The sequence below is a fragment of the Chiloscyllium punctatum genome, chromosome 8 (genome assembly GCF_047496795.1).
Source record: "Chiloscyllium punctatum isolate Juve2018m chromosome 8, sChiPun1.3, whole genome shotgun sequence".
NCBI lineage: Eukaryota > Metazoa > Chordata > Chondrichthyes > Orectolobiformes > Hemiscylliidae > Chiloscyllium > Chiloscyllium punctatum.
Genome location: NC_092746.1, coordinates 120898753 through 120925224, shown reverse-complemented (window position 1 = coordinate 120925224; position 26472 = coordinate 120898753). Strand labels below are relative to the sequence as shown.

The 26472-nt window shown below is 48.4% G+C and overlaps 1 protein-coding gene across 1 annotated transcript; it reads left to right on the top strand.

Annotated features, from left to right (window-relative positions):
• Positions 1-626: 626 nt before the first annotated feature.
• Positions 627-26472, top strand: LOC140480855 (aquaporin-1-like). The gene is made up of 4 exons (XM_072576363.1): positions 627-1161; positions 22429-22593; positions 22740-22820; positions 26195-26472. The coding sequence occupies exons 1-4, from the start codon at positions 793-795 to the stop codon at positions 26372-26374; spliced, it is 795 nt and encodes a 264-aa protein (XP_072432464.1). The 5' UTR covers positions 627-792; the 3' UTR covers positions 26375-26472.

The following is a 26472-nucleotide window of genomic DNA, read 5'->3' as shown; positions in this document are numbered from 1 at the left end:
CCTCCCACAGTCACAAAGATGTGCAGATCAGGTGAATTGACTATGTTAAATTGCCCCATAGTGTCTGGGGATGGTGCGGGCTAGCCATGGGAGATGCAGGGGGCTACAGGGATAGGATAGGGGTGATGGGTTTGATTGGAATGCTCTTTGGAGGGGCAGTGTGAACACGATGGGCTGAAAATAGCCTGTTTCCATGCTGTAGGGATTCAGGAAGGGGTTGAAGGGATGTGGGCCGAGTGCTGGCAAATGGGACTAGATGAATTTAGGGTATTTGGTCGGTATGGATGAGTTGGACCGAAGGGTCTGTTTCCATGCTGGCCATCTCCATGAGTCTACAGCACCAGGTAGAGGTAGAACAGTAAGAAGGGTGACTGAACTCAAAAGGTAACTGTTTCTCTCTCTCTCTCTCTCTGTCTTTCCACAGAGGCTGCCAGACTTGCTGTGTTTCTCCAGCACTCTGTGCGTGTGTTTCAGATTCTCAGTAATGCCGGGATATTGAGTAGTCTGCTGCCTGGCGGGCTCTCAGAGGCTGGGAACAGCGTTGTAAGGTTCAATGTTCGAGGCTAGAGTGTGGAAAACGCCTCTGTCCCCACCCCCCTGAGAGAACTCCTCTATAAAAATACCTCGCCTGTTGCAGTTCCCACTAACTTTGCTTGTCATCTGCTTCCCCCCAGGCACACAGAGGGAATAAAAGACAGCGTGGATTTAAAAAGAGGGGGCTTTGGTGGTGGTGGGGGGGGAGAACAGAGGAAGTCTGAGCCCCTGACTGAGTGAATTTGGAGGAGATTGAGGATGGTCCGGGAGTTGCAGCGCCCCTCCTTCTGGAGAGCGGTCCTGGCTGAATTCCTGGGGATGACCATCTTCGTCTTCCTGAGCACCGGCTCGGCCACCAAGTGGACCCCCAGCGGGTACCCGGCGGACATCGTCCAGATCTCCCTGACCTTCGGCTTGGCCATTGCCACCATGGCACAGAGCCTGGGGCACCTGAGCGGGGGGCACCTGAACCCAGCGGTGACCCTGGGGCTGTTGGCCGGCTGTCAGGTCAGTCTGCTGCGGGCCCTCCTCTACATCGCCTCGCAGCTCCTGGGCGCGGTAGCTGCCAGCGCTCTACTCCTGGGGGTCACTCCCGCATCCAGGAACAGCACCCTCGGACTCAACGCTGTGAGTACCTTCACCCTGCTTAAAGCGGTAAACACCACCGGGAGCTGGTGGGGACCACAGAGAGCGCGGGGGCGCTGGGCTGGGCTGGAGAATTTCTCCCTTGAGCGGGGGGTGTCATTGCGCTAGGGTGGAAATGTCAGCTTAGGTTAGATTGCCTACAGTAATGGAAACAGGCCCTTCGGCCCAACAAGTCCACACTGACCCTCCGAAGAGTAACCCACCCAGACCCATTCCCTCTACCCTATATTCACCCCTAACACTGTGGGCAATTTAGCGTGGCCAATTCACCCTGACCTGCACATCTTTGGACTGTGGGAGGAAACCGGAGCACCCGGAGGAAACCCACACAGACACGGGGAGAATGTACACACTCCACACAGTCAGTTGCCTGAGGAGGGAATTGAACCCGGGTCTCTGGCGCAGGTTAGTGGAGTTGTGTCTGAGATGAGATCAGCCATGATCCTATGAAATGGCGGAGTAGGCTCGAGGGGCTGAGTGGCCTCCTCCCTGCTCCTGGTTCTTATATTCTAAACAAAATCCCCTGAGCTGAAATCTTTAAAATGCGGGATTTGGACGATGTTGGGCTTGTGGGCCCCACCGTGAAGGATGGCGTTGTCACAGCGCAGAGGGAGGCCATTCGGCCCGCCTGGCTCTTCAGACGAGCGTCGTTACCGACTGCCAACCTCCTGCCTTTTGCTGGCGCACCATGTCTCTTCAAATAATCATCCAATGCCCGTAACTCCCGGACGGAATCTCAGTTAATCGGGAAGGAGAGAGGAAGAGTTTGAGGTTGGGAGGAGTGGGGAGCGGGGTGGGAAGAGAGAGAAATGGGTTGTTGGAGGAGGGTGAATTGATCACCGAGAGTGTCAGATTGTAGTTGTTGTATGGAATCAGGTGTACAGGGAATCAGCGGGGGGAATTAAAAGTTGGCATTGCCCTTTTAAGAAAAAACCAAATCGTGGTTGTATCGAACGGCGCCTAAAGCGGAAAGGGACTCAGGAGCGTGTTTGTTATTTCAACAAAAGTTTCTGCAAACTTTACATCAATAAATCCATTGTATAAACAAGTGTATGAAAGAGAGGGTAACAGTGAGAGACTGATGTGCTGCAGAGTTGTCAGGACAATGCTGTTTGCAACTATCTGTTCCAGGTGGAGCACCGGAACGGTGTCGCCTCTATCCCAAAGATCTTCCCAAATTAAAACTGTTCCTCCCATGTTGTCCCTGTAACTTCGTGACCACAGACCGTGTAACCTCAGCCGGTGAATTTTAGGACCCCGCCCCCGGTATGGTGTGGAAGATTCGCCATGGCCGGATTGTTTGATTCCTGATGAAGGGCTTATGCCCCTTAAACCTGGATGCTCCAGCTCCTCAGAGTCTGCCTGGACCTGCTGTGCTTTTCCAGCACCACACTCTCGACTCTGACCTCCAGCGTCTGCAGTCCTCACTTTCTCCACAATTTGCAGTATGTCCATCAATAGTTTGTGTCTAACATTCCCCTGCGACCCCATAGATTTATTCGCCCCCTCCCCCCACCCCCCGAACCTTAACGCGCACTTGTCTGTCCCTGTAGCTTATTTACTTTATATTCATCTTTTCCATTCGGTCCATCTGCGTGAGTTACGAGCGGTTCTGAGATCTCGCTTATTCTTCAGACGAAGCCTGTTTCAGTGGAACGAACCCCGACCCAGATTGCAGAGTGACACCCCAGCACATCCCCGCCCCCCAGACTTGAAATTTCTGTCAAAGGCAGTGCTCACAGAGGTTTGTGTGTGGGGTGTGTGTGTGTGTCAGACTGACTGGTGACCTGCAGCTGCAGCTCTGCCTGGGGGAGCTCGCTAGTGACACAAACAAAGCTCTCACATTGACAATTCTGCTGCTCAGATCTGCAACCAAAAACACTAGTGCTGGCATTTCGATAGCCATGTGTCTGACCCAGAAAACAATGCTGTCTCCTGTGTATGTGCATTAGCATGTGTGTATGGCCTTCAGTGTATATATGCTAGGCTCCGTCTGTGATCTAAGTGTGTATGTAGGTGTATGTATGTTAACCTGTGTACATGGTGTACATATAAGGGTGAATATGGTGTGTGCATATGTGGGTGTGCTGGATCACACTCTCGACTCTAATCGCCAGCATTAGCACTCCTCACTCCTTGTATATGCATGTGTATATATGTATGTGTATATATGTGTTTGTTTATGCTGTGTATATATGATGCGTGTATATGGTGTGTGTATTTATGTGTATATGGTGTATGTAAGTGTGGGTGTATGCTAGCCTGTCTGTATGTTGTGTGTATATGGTGTAAGTGAATATGTGGGTGTAAATCTTATGTGTATATTGAATGTGTATGTGGATGTATATGGTGTGTATATATATCAGGAATATATATGTTAGCCTGTGGTATACGTGTATATGTGGTGTATATTATATGTGTATTTTGTGTGTGTATATGTGGGTATATATATTGTGTGTGTATATTGAATGTGTATATGGTATGTGTATATTGTGAGTGTACATGGTGGGTGTACCTGGTGGGTGTATATAGTGTGTGTATACATGAGTATATATATGGCATGTGTATATGTGTGTGTATATGGTGTGTATATTTGTAAATAACTAGTCGATCCTGCCCTTATGCTGCTGCTCAGTCTCTGGGTGGAAGGCTGTCTGTCCTGCACAGTGAGTGACTCATGGTGGAGATCGCAGCATCACCCAGCTGACACCAGGAGTCGATGAGTGTGCAGTGAGCTGCTTTAGTATCAGTCATGCAGATCATATCAGGTTATCTTGATAGACCTTTGACCGATCTTCAGATTGTTCCTTTCTTTAGTAGGTCCTAATGCTAACATGCTGCATAACCATGGACATGGAGGGGTTCCTCGAATATACCTCTCTACTCAGTGAACCAGAACTGAGCTGTAACCTACCTCTAGATACAGTCGGGTCTGCTATAACGTGTGTTTCTTTAACACAAATTGGCTACAACGGGATTGAAGAATTTTGACGATTATTTGCAGAACATGACCTTTCCTCACCTGTATTGGCTCTAACGCGATTCAGGCCCCATTGCGAACTGGCTATTGTACAATTTTCTTTATAACGTGAGATCACATGAGAACAAAACAATTGTGTTATATCAGAACCAACTGTACCATAAGTTTCAGTGCCTCGGAATGAAGATCCATCCCTGATTTTGGAATTAGGCATTGGTCTAGCATCAAGTCCCGATTAGATTACTTACAGTGTGGAAACAGGCCCTTCGGCCCAACAAGTCCACACCGCCCCACCGAAGCACAACCCACCCATACCCCTACATCTACCCCTTACCTAACACTACGGGCAATTTAGCATGGCCAATTCACCTGACCTGCAGGTCTTTGGACTGTGGGAGGAAACCGGAGCACCCGGAGGAAACCCACGCAGACACGGGGAGAACGTGCAAACTCCACACAGTCAGTCGCCTGAGGCGGGAATTGAACCCAGGTCCCTGGCGCTGTGAGGCAGCAGTGCTAACCACTGTGCCACCGTGCTGCCCACACGTGCAGATTGCAGATGTTGACAGTGCCTTGCACAGAGATCTGATTTTACCGGACTTTCATCTGACAGCTTTGTTTTGCTTTGATTTTACCCCCCAGTTCCAGATAACTCCATCTGGCAGAGACTGCTTTTTTTCATTGGTGGCACGGTGGCTCAGTGGTTAGCGCTGCTGCCTCACAGCACCAAGGACCTGGGTTCAATTCAAAGAGTACAATGGGTGGATGGGGTTGGGGATGAAGGTGATAGGTCAGAGGGGAGGGTGGAGTGGATAGGTGGGAAGGTAGATTGACAGGTAAGGACAGGTCATGGGGATGGTGCTGAGCTGGAAGGTTGGAACTGGGGTAAGGTGGGGGGAGGGGAGATGAGGAAACTGGTGAGGTCCACTGAATGAGGTAAAAACAATGACTGCAGACGCTGGAAACCAGATTCTGGATTAGTGGTGCTGGAAGAGCACAGCAGTTCAGGCAGCATCCGAGGAGTTTCGAAATCGACGTTTCGCGTCAATTTCACAGGTCCACTGAATGGCCTGCTTCCACACTGTAGGGCTCCTATGGTTATATATTCCTCATACCATCTCAATCAAATTGATCTGAATGTCGGCAGTGAACCTAGATGTGTGTATAATTGCCACTTGCAACTTAACCCTCTTCAGTTCGGGTGTGGTGCTGGTTAATCTCCAGTCCCTCTGAGATCAGTTTGTCCTGCTGTAGATGTTGTAACTTGGTGTGAAAGCTGCTCCAGGAGTTTGGGGTGAATTTTTTGCCCCACCCTTTCACTGCTGGAAGCTGGGTGTAATGAGACCTGGCTAATGGACAGTGTGGTCCTGATGATTCTAAGGTTCAGTTTGCATAGAGCAGTGAAGACACCTAATTAGAACATCAGCTGTCAGTTCTTTGTTCAAGTCTACAATGTCTGACACACGTAAAACATATTGGAAGCTATGAAGCAGACATTATCACAAGTGATTGGTTTCTCTCAGAGCAGCTTGCAGACCCACTGGCAGGCAGAGTCACAACATTGTGTATGACCATCAGGTAAGTGGGCCATTGAGTCTGCTCTGACAGCAAGACTAGCAAATCTTTGGATTGTGGGAGGAAATCAGAGCACCCAGAGGAAACCCATGCAGAGAGTGTGCAAACTCCACACAGATAGTCACCCGCGGCTGGAATCGAACCTGGGTCCCTGGTGCTGTGAGGCAGCAGTGCTGACCACTGAGCCACTGCGCCTCTCACCTTGAGTGTCGCTGGGTCAACATCCTGGAATTCGCTCCCTCAGGGCATTGTGGGTCATCCCACAGCAGGTGGACTGCAGCTGTCCAAGAAGGCAGCTCACCCCCCACAATGGGACGGTGGGAGGAGCAAATTGCAGCTCAGTCAACAACAGCCACATTCGATGCAGATAAAGAAAATCTCCCGGGAATGACAGAAGTAGGGCTTAAAATCCCAGGATATAATTCGGCCAAGGGCTTTCTAAGTCTGTTTAGACAAGTTAGAACCTAGCCTCAGAGTTCTCTCTGACCTTATTGATTCCTTGCCATAGCATTTTTAATACTTATTCATAGGATGAGGGCATCGCTGGCTAGGTTCAGTATTTATTGCCCATTCCTAATTGCCCAGAGGGCAGTTAAGAGTCAACCCCATAGCTGTGGGGCTGGAGTCACGTGTAGGCCAGACCAGGTCAGGATGACAGTTTCCTTCCCTAAAGGACATTAGTGACCCAGTTGGGTTTTTCTGACAATCAACTCATGGTCATCATTAGATTTTAGATTAGATTAGATTAGATTACTTACAGTGTGGAAACAGGCCCTTCGGCCCAACAAGTTCACACCGACCCGCCGAAGTGCAACCCACCCACACCCCTACATTTACCCCTTACCTAACATTATGGGCAATTTAGCATGGCCAATTCACCTAACCTGCACATCTTTGGACTGTGGGAGGAAACCGGAGCACCCGGAGGAAACCCACGCAGACACGGGGAGAATGTGCAAACTCCACACAGTCAGTCCCTGAGGCGGGAATTGAACCCGGGTCTCTGGCGCTGTGAGGCAGCAGTGCTAACCACTGTGCCTAATCTAATCTAATCATTAGATTTTAAAAAATTGAATTCCCCCACATGCCTTGGCAGGATTTGAACCCACCAGAACACTATCTGGGTCACTGGATTAACAGTCCAACGATAAGGCCACTAGGTCATCACCTCCCCTCTTGCCTCCTATGCAAGGAGATCTCTGTCACAGACAGAAACAGGTCGTTTGGAAGAATTGGGTGAATCAATGCAGAGCACTCATGTGCTGGCACCTTTTCCCTGGTTCACTGTTCTCTGGGAAAGAGCCAGCTACCTGACATCTCCCACCTGGACCTAGTCTTTGAGGATATTGCTGGGTTGGAGTGTTTGAGCTATAGGGAAGAGTCTGAGGCACTTCCACTTGACCAAGCACTGGTTGCTGCTTTCAGTATAGGAGTTGGGGCATCATTTGTAGCTGTACAGGATATTGGTCAGGGCACTTTTGGAGCACCGTGTTCAGTTCTGGTCTCCCTCCTATAGGAAAGATGTTGTGAAACGTGAAAAGGTTCAGAAGAGATTTACAAGGATGTTGCTGGGGATGAGCTGCAGGGAGAGGCTGGATAGGCTGGGGCTGTTTTCCTTGGAGCATTGGAGGCTTGGGGGTGGGGTGGGGGGGTGGTGGCCATATAAAAGTTTATAAAATCATGAGGGGCATGGATAGGGTAAATAGACAAGGTCTTTTACCTGGGGTGGAGGAGTCCAGAACTTGAGGGCATAGGTTTAGGGTGAGAGGGGGAAGATTTAAAAGGGCAACCTTTTCACACAGAGGGTGGTACGTGTATGGAATGAGCTGCCAGAGGAAGTGGTGGAGGCTGGTATAATAACAGCATTTAAAAGGCATCTGGTTGGGTATATGAATAGGAAGGGTTTATTAGAGGGATATGGGCCAAATGCTGGCAAATGGGTTGAGATGAATTTAGGATATCAGGTCGGCATGGACGAGTTGGACCGAATGGTCTGTTTCTGTGCCGTACAGCTGTATGATTCTATAACTCTACATCACTGGAGTTGTGATCCCTCAGTCTCTGTAAACACACTTTGAAGACTATCCTGATTTCAGTGTGTCCTGTTGAGAGCTGATTGGAATGAAAGGTGTTCAGCTATTCTTTCCTCCCCGGAGGGATTTCAATGCTCAATCTTTGACAGAGATTGGTAGATTCTTGTTGTCTCGAGGAATTAAGGGAGAATGCGGGTAAGTGGAGTTGAAGTGCCCAGCAGCCATGATTGAATGGTGGAGTGGATTCGATGGGCCGAATGGCCTTACTTCCACTCCTATGTCTTATGGTCTTATGGTCTTAGGGTTAAAGCTGGGATAGGTAATAGCCTTTCAGAGAACTGAGGGATTGAGAGAAATGGAGTCCAGGCAGATGATGAGCCATGAAGAACCATGATTGGTGGGCTAGGTTCAAGGGGCCGAATGGTTTACTCTGCACCCCAAAAAACAGTCTTTTAATCCGAAGCTTCACGTCCTTCCTTTCTTGAAATATCACAATTAAAGTCCAAAATCCTACACTGATGAAGTGTAATGAGCAAGGTTCACTGGCAGGTGGAGAATAGGGCTCTATAAAATTATAAACACTCTGAGCAGGCAGGAAAGAACTTGTGAAATCTGGTTGATTTGTTGGTCCATATAAATCCATTAAACAAACCATGTGATTGATTTAATTCATTTATAGAGAAATTCAGCTGCAAAAATCTGGTTTTATCCTTTGGCTTTGTTTCTCAGCTTGTGCACACAGTGACATAGAGTCATAGAGATATACAGCACGGAAACAGACCCTTCATAGAGATGGACAGCACAGAAACAGACCCTTCATAGAGATGTACAGCACGGAAACAGACCCTTCATAGAGATATACAGCACGGAAACAGACCCTTCATAGAGATATACAGCACGGAAACAGACCCTTCATAGAGATATACAACACGGAAACAGACCCTTCATAGAGATATACAGCACAGAAACAGACCCTTCATAGAGATATACAACACGGAAACAGACCCTTCATAGAGATATACAGCACAGAAACAGACCCTTCATAGAGATATACAACACGGAAACAGACCCTTCATAGCGATATACAGCACAGAAACAGACCCTTCATAGAGATGTACAGCACAGAAACAGACCCTTCATAGAGATATACAACACGGAAACAGACCCTTCATAGCGATATACAGCACAGAAACAGACCCTTCATAGAGATGTACAGCACAGAAACAGACCCTTCATAGAGATATACAGCACAGAAACAGACCCTTCATAGAGATGTACAGCACAGAAACAGACCCTTCATAGAGATATACAGCACAGAAACAGACCCTTCATAGAGATGTACAGCACAGAAACAGACCCTTCATAGAGATATACAACACGGAAACAGACCCTTCATAGCGATATACAGCACAGAAACAGACCCTTCATAGAGATGTACAGCACAGAAACAGACCCTTCATAGAGATATACAGCACGGAAACAGACCCTTCATAGAGATATTCAGCATAGAAACAGACCCTTCATAGAGATGTACAGCACAGAAACAGACCCTTCATAGAGATGTACAGCACAGAAACAGACCCTTCATAGAGATATACAGCACAGAAACAGACCCTTCATAGAGATGTACAGCACAGAAACAGACCCTTCATAGAGATATACAGCACAGAAACAGACCCTTCATAGAGATATACAGCACAGAAACAGACCCTTCATAGAGATATACAGCACAGAAACAGACCCTTCATAGAGATATACAGCACGGAAACAGACCCTTCATAAAGATATAGAACACGGAAACAGACCCTTCATAGAGATATACAGCACGGAAACAGACCCTTCATAGAGATGTACAGCACAGAAACAGACCCTTCATGGAGATATACAGCATAGAAACAGACCCTTCATAGAGATGTACAGCACAGAAACAGACCCTTCATAGAGATATACAGCACGGAAATAGACCCTTCATAAAGATATACAACACGGAAACAGACCCTTCATAGAGATGTACAGCACGGAAACAGACCCTTCATAGAGATATACAGCATAGAAACAGACCCTTCATAAAGATATACAGCACAGAAACAGACCCTTCATAGAGATATACAGCCCAGAAACAGACCCTTCATAGAGATATACAGCACAGAAACAGACCCTTCATAGAGATATACAACACGGAAACAGACCCTTCATAGAGATATACAGCATGGAAACAGACCCTTCATAGAGATATACAACACGGAAACAGACCCTTCATAGAGATATACAACACGGAAACAGACCCTTCATAGAGATATACAGCATAGAAACAGACCCTTCATAGAGATATACAACACGGAAACAGACCCTTCATAGAGATATACGGCACAGAAATAGACCCTTCATAGAGATATTCAGCATAGAAACAGACCCTTCATAGAGATATACAGCACAGAAACAGACCCTTCATAGAGATATACAGCACAGAAACAGACCCTTCACAGAGATATACAGCATAGAAACAGACCCTTCAGTCCAACCTGTCCATGCTGACCAGATATCCCAACCCAATCTAGTCCCATTTGCCAGCACCTGGCCCATATCCCTCCAAACCCTTCCTATTCATATACCCATCCAGATGCCTTTTAAATGTTGTAATTGTACCAGCCTCCACCACTTCCTCTGGCAGCTCGTTCCATACACACACCACCCTCTGTGTGGTGCCCCTTAGGACCCTTTTAAATCTTTCCCCTCTCATATTAAACCTGTGCCCTTTAGTTCTGGGCTCCCCTACCCTGGGGAAAAGACCTTGTCTATTTATCCTATCCATGCCCCTCATGATTTTATAAACCTCCATAAGGTCACCCCTCAGCCTCCAAAGCTCCAGGGAAAACAGCCCCAGCCTATCGGGTTTAGAGGGATATGGGCCAAGTGCTGGGAAATTGGGCTAGATTAATTTAGGATATCTGGTCAGCATGGATGGGTTGGATCGAAGGGTCTGTTTCCGTGCTGCATGTCTCTATGACTCTGTCTTTCTCTGTAGATCAAACCCTCTAACCCCAGCAACAACCTTTCCTGAACTCTTTCAAATGTATCGTTCTTCAATGTGTGATTCCACCCTTTACTTTACCCCTGGTTCCACCACAATTTGTGTGAACCCGATGAGCCTAACCTGGTGGTGGGCACAGGGCAGGAGGTGGGGAGTGATGGCGATATCGATGGGGTTGAATCAGAGAGGATTTAATTGTGTCCCCTGTTGGTTTTAATTGGCTTTTAAAACTCACAACCGGAAAAAACAGTTTAATTGAAAGCCAACAAAACAGGTTCGATTCCCAAAACACAGCCATGTGAGTTTTTATTTCATTTCACAAGGAATTTCTTTTGCTTCAAAGTCATTCTGCCTCTGACGCACTTTGCATTCCCACTACAAAAACCTTTGTACACAAATTAACGCAATTTATCGTTTTGTGTGTGAGACCTTCCTTTCCACAAACCTTTTTAACAAGCAACGGAGATTTGGAGAACTTTAGCCTCTGAATTCCAAACACCTCAAGCTTAAAATTAACTTTCTTGCTTTCAGATCTCTTGAGACCATCTCGATAGACCACAGTAACTCTCTCTAGCTCTATGGCCTCCAGCCTGATTTTTCTTTTTGATCTCTGCAAACCTGGGGACATGATTTTTAAGTGAAAGGTGGAAGGTTTAGGGGGGACTTGAAGTAAAAATTCTTTTTCTACCCAGAGGGTGGTGGGGTCTGGGAGGGGAGTTGAGGTGGGAAACCTAATAACCTTTAAAAGGTAGAGTCACAGAGACATACAGCACAGAAACAGACCAGTCCGTAATCCCAAACTAAGCTAATCTCACCTGCCTGCTCCTGACCCATATCCCTCCAAACTTTTCCTATTCATATACTTATCCAAATGTCCTATTAAACATTGTAACTGTATCCGCATCCACCACTTCCTCTGAAAGTTCAGCCCACACACGAACCATTCTCCGCGTGGAAAAATTGCCCCTCAGTGTCTTTTTACTATCTTTCTCCCTCATCTTGAAATCCCCCACACCTGCTATTCCACCTTATCCGTGCCCCTCGTGATTTTATAAACCTCTATGAGGTCACCTCTCAATCTTCTACGCCGCACAGAAAAAAGTCCCAGCGCATCCCGCCTCTCCTTGTAGCTCAAGCCCTCCATTCCCGGTAACATCCTGGTTAATCACTCCTGCATCCTCTCCAGTTTGAGAATATCCTCCCTCTAACAGGGGAGATCGGAACTGTACACAGTATTCCAGAAGTGGGCTGAGTAATGTCCTGTACAACCTCAACATAAGAGTGTGGATGAGTACTTGAACTGGCTATTTTCAATTCATGACTATGGGCCAAATACTAGAAAGTGGGACAGTGTAGTTTGCTTTGTATTTTCGGGGTGCAGATTCGATGGGCTGAAGGGCCCCCTCTGGCCTATATGGATCCATGAAACTAAACCTCCAATTCTGACCCTTCCATGTCTTTGCATTTTTAGATTAGATTCCCTACAGTGTGGAAACAGGCCCTTCAGCCCAACAAGTCCACACAGACCCTTAGAAGAGCAACCCATCCAGACCCATCTCCCTGTGACTAATGCATCTAACACTATGGACAATCTAGCGTGGCCAATTTGTGGCTCAGTGGTTAGCACTGCTGCCTCATAGCACCAGGGTCCCAGGTTCCATTCCAGCCTCGGACAACTGTCTGTGTGGAGTTTGCACATTCTCCCCGTGTCTGTGTGGGTTTCCTCCGGGTGCTCCGGCTTCCTCCCACATTCCAAAGATGTGTAGGTCAGAGTGAATTGGCCATGCTAAATTGCCCCATAGTATTAGGTGCATTTAGTCAGAGGGAAACGAGTCTGGGTGGGTTACTCTTCAGAGGGTCGGTGTGGACTAGTTGGGCCGAAGGGCCTGTTTCCACACTGTAGGGAATCTAATCTAGACTGCACACCTTTGGATTTGTAGGAGGAAACCGGAGCACCTGGAGGAAGCCCATGCAGACACGGGGAGAATGTGCAAACTCCACACAGACAGTCGCCCGAGGCTGGAATCGAACCCGGGTCCCTAGTGCTGTGAGGCAGCAGTGCTAACCACTGAGCTGCCATACCGCTCCTCAGTTTTGTTGCTCCATCAGTGTGGTGTGCTTCTGGATGTGGTTCTCTAAGCTCTGTGACTCCCTCCCGATCCACACACACACTCTCTCTCAACTCTCTTCCTTTCACAAAGTCACTCCCTGAAACCCAACTCAGCAACCAAGCAGTTAACCAAACCTATTATCTCTGTTTGTTCACCAAAGAGGAGTTTCGCTGGCAAGGCGAACTGTCTGGGTATGGAGTATGCGCATTCTCCCCGTGTCTGTGTGGGCTCCCTCCAGGTGCTCCGGTTTCTTCCCACAGTCCAAAGATGCCCTACTATAGGAAAGATACAGAGGCTTTGGAGAAGGTGCAAAGAAGGTTTACCAGGATGCTGCCTGGACTGGAGGGCTTGCCTTATGAAGAAAGGTTGAATAAGCTCGGACTTTTCTCTCTGGAGAGAAGGAGGAAGAGAGGTGACCTGATCGAGGTATACAAGGTGATGAGAGGCATGGATAGAGTCAATAGCCAGAGACTTTTCCCCAGGGCAGGATTGACTGGCACGAGGGGTCATAGTTTTAAGATATTAGGAGAAAGATATAGAGTTGACGTCAGAGGTAGGTTCTTTACACAGAGAGCTGTGAATGTATGGAATGTGTTGCCAGCGGTGGTGGTGGAAGCAGAGTCATTAGGGACATTTAAGTGACTGCTGGACAGGCACATGGAGAGCAGTGAACTGAGGGGTGCATAGGTAAGATTATTTTATTTTACATAAGGATAAATCCTTGGCATAACATCGTAGGCCAAAGGGCCTGTTCTGTGCTGTACTTTTCTATGTTCTATATTCTATATGCAGGTTGGAATCGACTGGCCAAGGGAATTTGCCCATAGTGTTTGGGGATGAGCAGGCTGGATGGGTTAGCCATGGAAAATTCAGGGTTACAAGAGAATGGGATTGAGAGTGTGATGCTGGAAAAGCACAGCAGGTCAGGCAGCATCCAAGGAGCAGGAGGGTCTGGATGGGGTGCTCTTTGGAGGGTTGTTGGAGACCCAATGGGCCAAATGGCCTTTTTTCTGCACTGATTTGTTAGGGAGAGTCAGAGAGATGTATGGCATGGAAATAGACCCTTTGGTCCAACCCATTCGCGCCAACCAGATATCTGAACTTAATCTAGTCCCATTTGCCAGCACTTGGTCCATATCCCTCTAAACCCTTCCTATTGATGTACCCATCCAGATGCCTTTAAATGTTGTAATTGTACCAGTCTCCGCCACTTCCTCTGGCAGCTCATTCCATGCACACACTCCCCTCTGTGTGAAAACATCACCCCCTTAGATCCCTTTATAGGAGTTGAGATGTCATGTTGCAGCTGTACAGGACATGGGATAGACCACTTTTGGAATACTGTGTTGAAATCTGGTCTCCCTGCTCCAGGAAATATGTTGTGAAACTTGAAAGGGTTCATAAAAGATTTACAAGGATGCTGCCAGGGTTGGAGGATTTGAGCTACAGGTATAGGTTTAATAGGCTAGGATTGTTTTCCCTGGTGCGTCAGAGGCTGAGGGGTGACCTTATAGAGGTTTATAAAATCATGAGGGGCATGGATAGGATAAATACACAAAGTCTTTTCCTTGGGGTCAGGGAGTCCAGAACTAGAGGGCATAGGTTTAGGGTGAGAGGGGGAAGATTTAAAAGAGACCTAAAGGACAGCTTTTTCACACAGAGGGTGGTACAACATTTAAAAGGCATCCGGATGGGTATATGAATAGGAAGGGTTTGGAGGGATATGGGCCGGGTGCTGGCAAATGGGACTAGATTGGGTTAAGATGAGTTGGACCAAAGGGTCTGTTTCCATGCTGTACATCTCTATGACTTTGTCATTGAACATTACAGATGGTGTGACTGGTCATTACATGACCAAAGGGTCTGTTTAGACGTCTATGACCACATCCTGCTCTGTAGCCACAAGATTCCCAATTCCTGTGTTGAGGTCACTTGATTGTGAGCTGAAAATGTGTTGCTGGAAAAGCGCAGCAGGTCAGGCAGCATCCAAGGAGCGGGAGAATCGACGTTTCGGCCTGAAGAAGGCTGATGCCTGAAACGTCGATTCTCCTGTTCCTTGGATGCTGCCTGACCTGCTGCGCTTTTCCAGCAACACATTTTCAGCTCTGATCTCCAGCATCTGCTGTCCTCACTTTCACCTCACTTGATCGTGAGCCTAGCCCTCTGAATGCTTGGGCCTATGCTGTAACTATCTTCCTCCTCTGATACAACACCCATTTACTAAAATAAAGGCTTTGTTTTCTCGGGTGCTGTTTCAGAGGGCGTTGGGTGAAACAACATCGACTGATCAAAGCAAAGCACTTTTGTATTTCAGTGACCTTAGGTTTCAGAGCAAGGGTCGGATGCAGCATAAATTGGCGTCTGATGAAGAAAAGCCTACAGGAAAATAATTCTTCACTCCATGAGGAGTTTTGAGGAGATGGAGTTAGTTCCCCTCTCATTGCTTCTGATAGAAATAACACCAATATTCAGGATTAGACTGGAATGTCAGGAAGCATTTATGCAGGAACCTATTGCTACCGTTCTGATACAGTCTCTTTTCCTTTAATTCTTTCATGGGATCGGGGCCTCATTGGTGCAGCCAGCACTTGGTGCCCATCCCTAATTGCCCCTGAACTCCGTGCCTGAGGGGGCGGCATGGTGGCTCAGTGGTTAGCACTGCTGTCTCACAGCGCCAGGGTCCCAGGTTCGATTCTAGCCTCGAGCAACTGTCTGTGTGGAGTTTGCATGTTCTCCCTGTGTCTGCGTGGGTTTACTCCGGTTTCCTCCCACAGTCCAAAGATGTGTGGGTCGGGTGAATTGGCCGTGCTAAATTGCCCCATAGTGTTCAGTGCATTAGTCAGAGGGTAATGGGTCAGGGTGTGGTACTCTTCAGAGAGTCAGTGTTGACTTGTTGGGCCGAAGGGCCTGTTTCCACACTGTAGGGATTCTAATCTAATCAGTGGCTAGCTCAGGCTTTCCAAAGGTCAGTGAAGAGTGAATGCCATCGCTAGGGGTCTGGAGACACATGTAGACCAGAGCAAAGTAAGAATGAAAGATAAATGAGCAATGGAAGCAGTCCAGAGAAGGTTCACCAGGCTGGTTCCTGGTATGGTCTCATGAGGAGAGATTGAATAGGTTGGGCCTGTAGTCATTGGAGTTTAGAAGCAGAAGACAACTTTACTGAAACATCCAATCTCCTTAGGGGACGTGACAGGGTGGATGTGGAGAGGTTGTCTCCCCCTTGTGGGAGAGTCTAGGCCCAGAGGGTACAGTCTCAGAATGAGGGGGTCACACATTTAAGACCGGGATGAGGAGGAGTCACTTCTCAGAGGGGAGTGAATCTGTGGAATTCTTTACCACAGAGGGCTCTCGAGGCTGGGGTCGTCAAGTACACTCAAGGCTGAGATAGATACAATTTTAATCAGGAAGAGAATCGAAGGTTGTGGGGAAGAGGCTGGAGAGTGGAGTGAAGGGTTATCAGATCAGCCACGATCTCACTGAATGGCTGAGCAGACTCGATGGGCTGAATGGCCTACTCCCTGCTCATTTCCCTTCTTTCATCGGATGAGCGCATCTCTGGTTCGGCCAGCACTTATTGCCCATCCCAAGTTGCCTAGAGTCACCCACATTGCAGTGGGTCTGGAGTCAAGTGTAGGCCAGGATGGCAATTTCCTTCCCTAAAGGTGAACCAGGTGGGATTTTCCTGACAATCAACAGTTTCCTGCTCATCATTAGACTCTGCATTCCAGATTCTTGGATCGAAACTCCACCAGGGCAGGATTTGAACCCAGAGCCCCAGAATATTACTTGGGTCAACTGGTCACGTGATGATACCACTGGCCATTGACTCACCTGCAGTGCAGTAAGGGCATTGTTGAACAGGATGTGTTTTGACCTGAAGCAATGATTGTTACTACTATTGAGACAAGCTTTTAATTCTAAATTTAATTGATTTAATTCAAATGTGTTGGTAGGTGTTTAAACCCATCTCCCTTAGTCTGGTCTAGAGGATGACTAGTCTAGTGACATTAACCACACAGCCACTGCTCTGTCCTCTGAGATCGTCCGGAGCAGGAGCCTTCAATTCAACATTTATTCCTGATGAAGGGCTTTTGCCCGAAACGTCGATTTCGCTGCTCGTTGGATGCTGCCTGAACTGCTGTGCTCTTCCAGCACCACTAATCTAGCACATTTGGCGTTGTTGATGCAGGCCAGGGTACCCATGAGACGCGAAGAGAACCACAGAATCATGACGGAGGCCATTTCGCCCATCCGCGTGTGCTATCTCGGCACTGCCTTAGACTATCAGTCTGCCTTCTGCCCTGAATGGGGACTCGACGATAGACACTCTCATGCTTAATGCTGTAATATTCCAGAGATCCTGGGGAAGATGTCAGTGTTTGTGCGGGTTCCTAGCTCATGAGCTCCCTGAGGGTTCCCCGATATTGGCTGCACACTGTGTCAGTTTTCAGAAGGGATGCCAAGCATGTTGTCAATATTTGCAGGAGTTGCCTGGGAGTGTTTGAGTACTGGCAGAAAACTCCAGCGAGCTGCGCTGTTCGCAGGGAATGTCCCGGAAGTTGACTGTAATACCTCAGGGATCCCTGGACTGCAGTGGTATTTGAAGGGCCTGTTTGCCTAATACCTGCTTCATTTACCTTCCTGTGAAGTGAACAGCTTTAATGCATGAGGAACGTTCGAGGACTATACTCGATGGGGTTCAGAAGGATGGGTGGGGGATGTGATTGAAACTTTCAAAATACTGAATGGCCTGGACAGGGTGGACATTGGGAAGATGTTGCTATTGGCAGGAGAGACTAGGACCTGAGGGAACAGCCTTAGAGTAAAGGGAAGACCTTTAGAATGGAGATAAGGAGAATCTTCTTCAGCCAGAGAGCAGTGTATCTGTGGAATTCATTACCACAGAAGGCTGGGAGGCCAGGTCATTGAGTATATTTAAGACTGAGATAGATATTTGCCAAGGGAATGAAAGGTTACAGGGAGAAAGCAGGAAAATGGGGTTGGAAAACCTATCAGCCATGATTGAATGGCAGAACAGACTCAATGGGCTGAATGGCCTAATTTCTGCTCCAATATCTTATGGCCTTATGGAGTAATTACGAACGGAGTGTTATTTCTGCCAGAAACACTGAGAGGGAGGTTAATTCCACTCCCTCAAAACTCAACAAATGAAGAATTCATCCCTCCTGATTTTTTTGAGGAAAATATAAGCTTCTTGCTCTGATCCATGTCATCACTCGAAAGATAAAAGTTTGCCTCCTTTGACACCTCTTGCTTTTTCACTTCCAAAATCAGGATCACAAGGAAGGCAACCCTATTTGCTCAAGGGTTAACCATGAGCATCTGATCAGGCATCATCACTGTCAAGACCCAGGGGGGCTTACCATTGGCCAGGTCCTGAGATGGCCCAGCCAATTGATCATCAGTCCCGGCTTGTAACATAATGTCAAAGCTTAAGTGTGATGACGTTGGAATATTGCGTTCAACTCCGGTCTCCTTCCTATCGGAAAAATGTGGAACTTGAAAGGCTTCAGAAAAGATTTACAAGGATGTTGCCAGGGTTGGAGGATTTGAGCTATAGGGAGAGGCCGAACAGGCTGGGGCTGTTTTCCCTGGAGTGTCGGAGGCTGAGGGGTGACCTTATAGAGGTTTATAACATCATGAGGGGCATGGATAGGGTAAATAGACAAAGTCTCTTCCTTGGGATGGGGGAGTCCAGAACTAGAGGGCATAGGTTTAGGGTGAGAGGGGAAAGATATAAAAGAAACCTAAGGGGCAACATTTTCACGCAGAGGGTGGTGTGTGTATGGAATGAGCTGCCAGAGGAAGTGATGGAGACTGGTAAAATTGCAACATTTAGGTAAGATTACTTACAGTGTGGAAACAGGCCCTTTGGCCCAAGAAGTCCACACCGACCCTCGAAGAGCATCCCGCTCAGACCCATTCCCCTACATTTACCCCTTCACCTAACACTACGGGCAATTTAGCATGGCCAATTCACCCTAACCTGCACATCGTTGGACTGTGGGAGGAAACCAGAGCACCCGGAGGAAACCCACGCAGACATGGGGAGAATGTGCAAACTCCACACAGACAGTTGCCCGAGGCAGGAATTGAACCCGGGTCTCTGGCGCTGTGAGGCAGCAGTGCTAACCACTGTGCCACCGTGCCGCCCCTCTGGCATTTGGATGGGTATATGAATAGGAAGGGTTTGGAGGGATATGGGCCAGGTGCTGGCAGGTGGGACTAGATTGGGTTGGGATATCTGGTCGGCATGGACAGGTTGGACCGAAGGGTCTGTTTCCGTACTGTACGTCTCTATGACTCTATGATGGGATTGGACAGCACTTGCTGAGCAACTGCGCTTGGGCTGTTAGTTGTGTTAAAGTGAAATGTAAGAACATAAGAGCAATGCAGCTCAAGAACAGGCCCTTTGGCCCTCCAACCAAGTCAAGATTAGCAGTGAGGCATGAACAGTGGTTCACTCATACTGAAAGTGATATACGTCCAGAGGGTGCACTTCCCTGTCAGAACCTCGGAGATGTCCAGGCATTCTACGGTGATCCTATCCGGATGAAAAGCATCAGCAGCCCATCTCCTCCAAGAGTAATATTCAAACTCTGTGCCGCAGGGGTGTGTAATAACATCTCTGAACAGTTTCTGTAGAAAATAAGTCAAAGGGAGATTGAAGGGCCCTCTTTGTGGTGTGGTTGTAATGTCCCTACCACTGGACCAGGAGCCCCAGGTTCAAGTCCTAGCTATTCCAGAAGTATATAATAACATCTCTGAATGGTTGATTAGAAAAAATAGGTTAAATAAAAGGATAAACAATATACAAGCTCTGTACTCCAGGACCTGAGCAAGCTTTACACCAACCTGAGCAAAACACGTTTAGCACCACGTTCAATCCTTTCAACATCCACCCCCTCCACCACCGACGCTCAGTAATAGCAGTGTGCACTATCTACAAGATGCACTGGAGAAGTTCAGCAAAGATCCTCAGACAGCACCTTCCAGACCACTTCCATCTAGAAGGACAAGGGCAGCAGATACATGGGAACATCACCGCCTGTAGGTTTCCCTCCAAGCCCCTCCCCATCCTGACTTAGAAATATATCCCCGTTCCTTCACTGTCACTGGGTCAAAATTCTGGAATTCCCTCCCTAAGGTCATTGTGGGTCAACCCACAGCTGGTGAACTGCAGCGGTTCAAGAAGGCAGCTCACCCCCCACCTTCTCAAGGGGGCAACTAGGGATGGGGTCTAAATGCTGATCAAGCCAAAGATGTTCACATTACAGGAACAAATAGACCAAAGATTCTATTGAACCTGCATGGTTACCTGGATGTTAATATTCTTCCTATAGTGTAGAGTCTGATGCTGAAAGCTGTGCTCTCACTGATTTGTTATGAAGGTTTATATAAGGAAGGACAGACTTGCATTTAGATATCCTTACTGTCAGTCTAAGCCCATTGCAAAGTGATTCAGAGTCTGCTGTGTAGTTTCAACAAGTTATTCCGGTTGACACAGTGGAGGAGCTGTCCTCTTGAAAATAGTGACATGGGATCAGAGGGTGAGTGCTGAGTGTGTGCCGCACTGTCATAGGGTCAGTGCTGAGGGAGTGCCATACTGTCAGAAGATCAGTACTTAGGGAGTGCAGCACTGTCATAGGGTCAGTGCTGAGGGAGTGCAGCACTGTCATAGGGTCAGTGCTGAGGGAGTGCTGTACTATCGGAAGATCAGTACTGAGGGAGTGCAGCACTGTAATAGGGTCAGTGCTGAGGGAGTGCCATACTGTCGGAAGATCAGTACTTAGGGAGTGCAGCACTGTCATAGGGTCAGTGCTGAGGGAGTGCCATACTGTCGGAAGATCAGTACTTAGGGAGTGCAGCACTGTCATAGGGTCAGTGCTGAGGGAGTGCCATACTGTCGGAAGATCAGTACTTAGGGAGTGCAGCACTGTCATAGGGTCAGTGCTGAGGGAGTGCCGTACTGTCGGAAGATCAGCACTGAGGGACTGCAGCACTGTCGGAAGATCAGTTTTGAGGGAGTGCCGCACTTTCAGAGGGTCAGTGCTGAGGGAGTGCCGCACTGTCGGAGGGTCAGTGCTGAGGGGGCACTGCACTGTCAGAGGGTCAGTACTGAGGGAGTGCAGCACTGTCATAGGGTCAGTACTGAGGGAGTGCCGCACTGTCGGAGGGTCAGTGCTGAGGGAGTGCCGCACTGTCGGAGGGTCAGTGCTGAGGGAGTGCTGCATTGTTGGAGGGTCAGTGCTGAGGGAGTGCCGCATGGTCGGCTGGTCAGTGCTGAGGGAGTGCCGTACTGTTGGAGGGTCAGTGCTGAGGGAGTGCCGTACTGTTGGAGGGTCAGTGCTGAGGGAGTGTCGCACTGTCAGAGGGTCAGTGCTGAGGGAGTGTGGCACTGTCGGAGAGTCAGTGCTGAGGGAGTGCCACACTGTCGGAAGATCAGTACTTAGGGAGTGCAGCACTGTCATAGGGTCAGTGCTGAGGGACTGCGGCACTGTCGGAAGATCAGTTTTGAGGGAATGCCGCACTTTCAGAGGGTCAGTGCTGAGGGAGTGTCGCACTGTCAGAGGGTCAGTGCTGAGGGGGCACTGCACTGTCAGAGGGTCAGTACTGAGGGAGTGCAGCACTGTCATAGGGTCAGTACTGAGGGAGTGCCGCACTGTCGGAGGGTCAGTGCTGAGGGAGTGCCGCACTGTCGGAGGGTCAGTGCTGAGGGAGTGCAGCACTGTCAGAGGGTCAGTGCTGAGGGAGTGCTGCATTGTTGGAGGGTCAGTGCTGAGGGAGTGCCGCATGGTCGGCTGGTCAGTGCTGAGGGAGTGCCGTACTGTTGGAGGGTCAGTGCTGAGGGAGTGCTGCACTGTCAGAGGGTCAGTGCTGAGGGAGTGCCGTACTGTTGGAGGGTCAGTGCTGAGGGAGTGCCGTACTGTTGGAGGGTCAGTGCTGAGGGAGTGTCGCACTGTCAGAGGGTCAGTGCTGAGGGAGTGTGGCATTGTCGGAGAGTCAGTGCTGAGGGAGTGCCACACTGTCGGAGGGTCAGTGCTGAGGGAGTGCCGCACTGTCAGAGGGTCAGTCCTGCGGGAGTGCCGCACTGTCGGAGGGTCAGTGCTGAGGGAGTGCTGCACTGTCAGAGGGTCAGTGCTGAGGGAGTGCCGCACTGTCGGAGGGTCAGTGCTGAGGGAGTGCCGCACTGTCGGAGGGTCAGTACTGAGGGAGTGCTGCACTGTCAGAGGGTCAGTGCTGAGGGAGTGCCGTACTGTCGGAGGGTCAGTGCTGAGGGAGTGCTGCACTGTTGGAGGGTCAGTGCTGAGGGAGTGCTGCACTGTCGGAGGGTCAGTGCTGAGGGAGTGCCGCACTATCAGCGTTAATATTGAGGGCCGGACGGGGAGTAGGGAGTGTGAAGTGTGGTGCAGATTTGTGGATCCAGTCTGATTGGCCTTTCGATATCCTTGCTGGGTGAGAATTTCATGTCATTGCCCTTCCTATGTCTTTCAGCTTGCAGAAGGAGTTACCCCAGCACAGGGTCTGGGTGTTGAGATTATCATCACCTTCCAGCTCGTTCTCTGTGTCTTTGCGACGACTGATAAACAGAGAAAGGATCTTTCTGGCTCTGGTCCTCTGGCCATTGGTCTATCGGTTGCTATTGGTCACCTAATGGCGGTGAGTGACATCAGCAGGATGGTGGTTGTTCTATGTTTCAAGGTTATGTGTTTCCCCAGGCACTGACTCTGCAGCTAATCGCGTAATTGTGGTCATGGATGACCATGAAGTGGTCTAATGCCCATGTTGTTCCCTGCTGTTCTCAGATTGGCTTCACTGGCTGTGGGATGAACCCTGCTCGATCCTTCGGACCTGCTGTCATCACCGGCAACTTCAAAGACCATTGGGTGAGTTGCTGGATGTCTAACCAATTGTCTCAATGCAGTCGGATGTGGTGCTGGGAGCCTTGGCTCTGACCCACAAGCAGCCCAGCTCGATTGGCACCACACCCGCAAACACCCACCCCCCTCCACCACCAACGCTCAGTAGCAGCAGTGTGGACCAGGTGCATTGTGGAAATTCACCGAAGATCCTCAAACAGCACCTTCCAAACCCATCACCACTTCCTTCTAGAAGGGCAAGGGCAACAGATTAAAGGACAGTTAAAGCTATCTCACAAATCAGTGATGTTCACATCCCATGAGACAATGAAGGTCTCTCGCAGCTCCCAATGTTCAGATTGGTCACAGCATTTATCAACCTGACCACTAGAGGGAGGTCATACTTCAGAAGAAAGAATCAACATTCACATGTAACCACTCACACTTACACTGACACACTCACACTGACACACTCACACTGACACACACATACTGACACTGACACACTCACACTCACACTTACACTGACACACACACTGACACACTCACACTCACACTGACACACACATACTGACACTGACACACTCACACTCACACTGACACTGACACACTCACACTGACACACTCACACTGACACTGACACACTGACACTGACACACACACTTACACTGACTCACTCACACTGACACACTGACACTGACTCACTCACACTGACACACTGACACTGACACACTCACACTAACACTGACACACTCACACTGACACTGACACACACACTTACACTGACACACTCACACTGACACTAACACACTCACACTGACACTGTCACACTCACACTGGCACACTGGCACTGACACACTCACACTTACACTGACACACTGACACTGACACACCCACTTACACTGACACACTGACACTGACACATTCACGCTGACACAAACACACTCACACTGACACACTCACACTGACACTGACACACACACTTACACTGACACACTCACACTGACACTAACACAGTCACATTGACACACTCACATTGACACTGACACACTCACACTTACACTGACACACTGACACTGACACTAACACACTTACACTGACACTGACACACTCACACTGACATTGACATACACACTTACACACTCACACTGACATTAACACACTCACACTGACATTGACACACTTACACTGACACGGACACACTCACATTGACATTGACACACACACTTACACTGACACACTCACACTGACATTAACACACTCACACTGACATTGCCACACTCACACTTATACTGACACACACACTGACATTGACACACTCACACTGACATTGACACTCACACTCACATTGACACACACACTTACACTAACACACTCACACTGACACTAACACACTCACACTTACACTGACACATTCACACTTACACTGACACACTCACCCTGACATTGACACGCACACTTACACTGACACACTCACACTAACATTGACATACTCACACTGACATTGACACACTCACACTGACATTGACACACACTTACATTGACACACACATTGACACTGACACACTGACATTGACACTAACACACACTGACATTGACACACTCACACTTACACTGACACACTCACACTTACACTGACACACTAACACTGATATTGACACACACACACTTACATTGACACACACTGACACTAACACATTCACACTGACTTTGACACACTCACACTTACACTGACACACTCACACTGACATTGACACACTCACACTGACATTGACACTCACACTCACATTGACACACACACTTACACCAACACACTCACACTGACACTAACACACTCATACTTACACTGACACATTCACACTTACACTGACACACTCACCCTGACATTGACACGCACACTTACACTGACACTCACTGCCACTAACACACTCACACTAACATTGACATACTCACACTGATATTGACACACTGACACTGACATTGACACACTCACACTGACATTGACACACACTTACATTGACACACACATTGACACTGACACACTGACACTGACACTAACACACACTGACATTGACACACTCACACTTACACTGACACACTAACACTGATATTGACACACACACACTTACATTGACACACACTGACACTAACACATTCACACTGACTTTGACACACTCACACTTACACTGACACACTCACACTGACATTGACACACACACTTACACTGACACACTCACACTGACATTGACATACACTGACACACACTCACACTGACACTAACACATACACTGACATTGACATACACACTGACACTGATACGAACACACTCACACTGACATTGACACACTCACACACTGACACACTCACACTTACACTTACACTGACACACCCACACTGACATTGACACACTCATACTGACACTAACACACTGACACTCACATTGACCCACTCACACTTACACTGAAACACTCACACTTACCTTGACACACTGACATTTGTACCCGTTCACCTATTCACACTCATAAACACTTACACACTGATGCTTACATTTACACACACTTAGACACACATACATGTACACACTTAGTTATATACATAATTACACACTCACATATTTACATGTTTATACACACAACCATGTGCACTCAGTTATACACATTTACACTCATGCACCCACTCATATACTTATATATTCACACTCTCAAACTCACAAGCTCACACTCAGTCAATCATATATTCACACAGACACACACTATCTCTCACACACACAGTCACATATACACATACTCTGTCATATACAACACAGACTGACACATATAACAGCATATGGTCATACTTGGACTCACTAACACACACTTATCCATACACTGACTCACAGTCACACACAGTCCCACACTCTCACACACTCACACATTCGCAGTCACACACACTCTTGCTGCCACACGCGATCTCAGACATTCAGTCACACACGTTCTCACATTCACTCTTCACACACACACTTTGTCACACTCATGTGAAAACCCTGACTCAGTGTTCATTAATTTCCCACTGATGCTCAATGTCAGAGTTGACCCTTCCTTCTCGTTGCCGATTTCATATTGTCCATTCACCTCTCCTCAACGCATCACACCTCCTGGGGCTGGCCCTGTTCCCGTGCTCTGTATCTGCGCTCTCTCTGCTCCCTCTCCACTTTCCCTCCACCTTCTCTCCACTCCCTCTATGCTCCCTCTCCACGCGCGCTCTCTCTGCCCTCTCTCCAATCTGTCTGCTCTCCCTCTCCACTGTCCCTCTGCTCTCTCTCTCTGCTCCCTCTCTGCTCCCTCTCTGTTCCCTCTCTGCACCCTCTCTGCGCTCTCTCCGCCCCCTCAGTTATCTCTCTCTCTGGTTGTTCCTCCCTCCAGGTGTACTGGGTGGGCCCCATCATCGGAGGAGTAACTGCCGCCTTTGTCTATGACTTTGCTCTGACCTCGCGGTTCGGAGACCTGTCTGAGCGCCTCACGGTGCTCACTAGCGGCCAGATCCAAGACTACAACGTTGAGGGAGAGGACGACAGCGCCCGGATGGAGATGAAGCCGAAATAAGACACGAGAGAGAGAGAGAGAGAGAAAGGGCTGGGGGCTGAGAGGCAACCACTGGCAGAGGGACTAACAAACAAGACTCAAACCCACAGGAGGGTTGG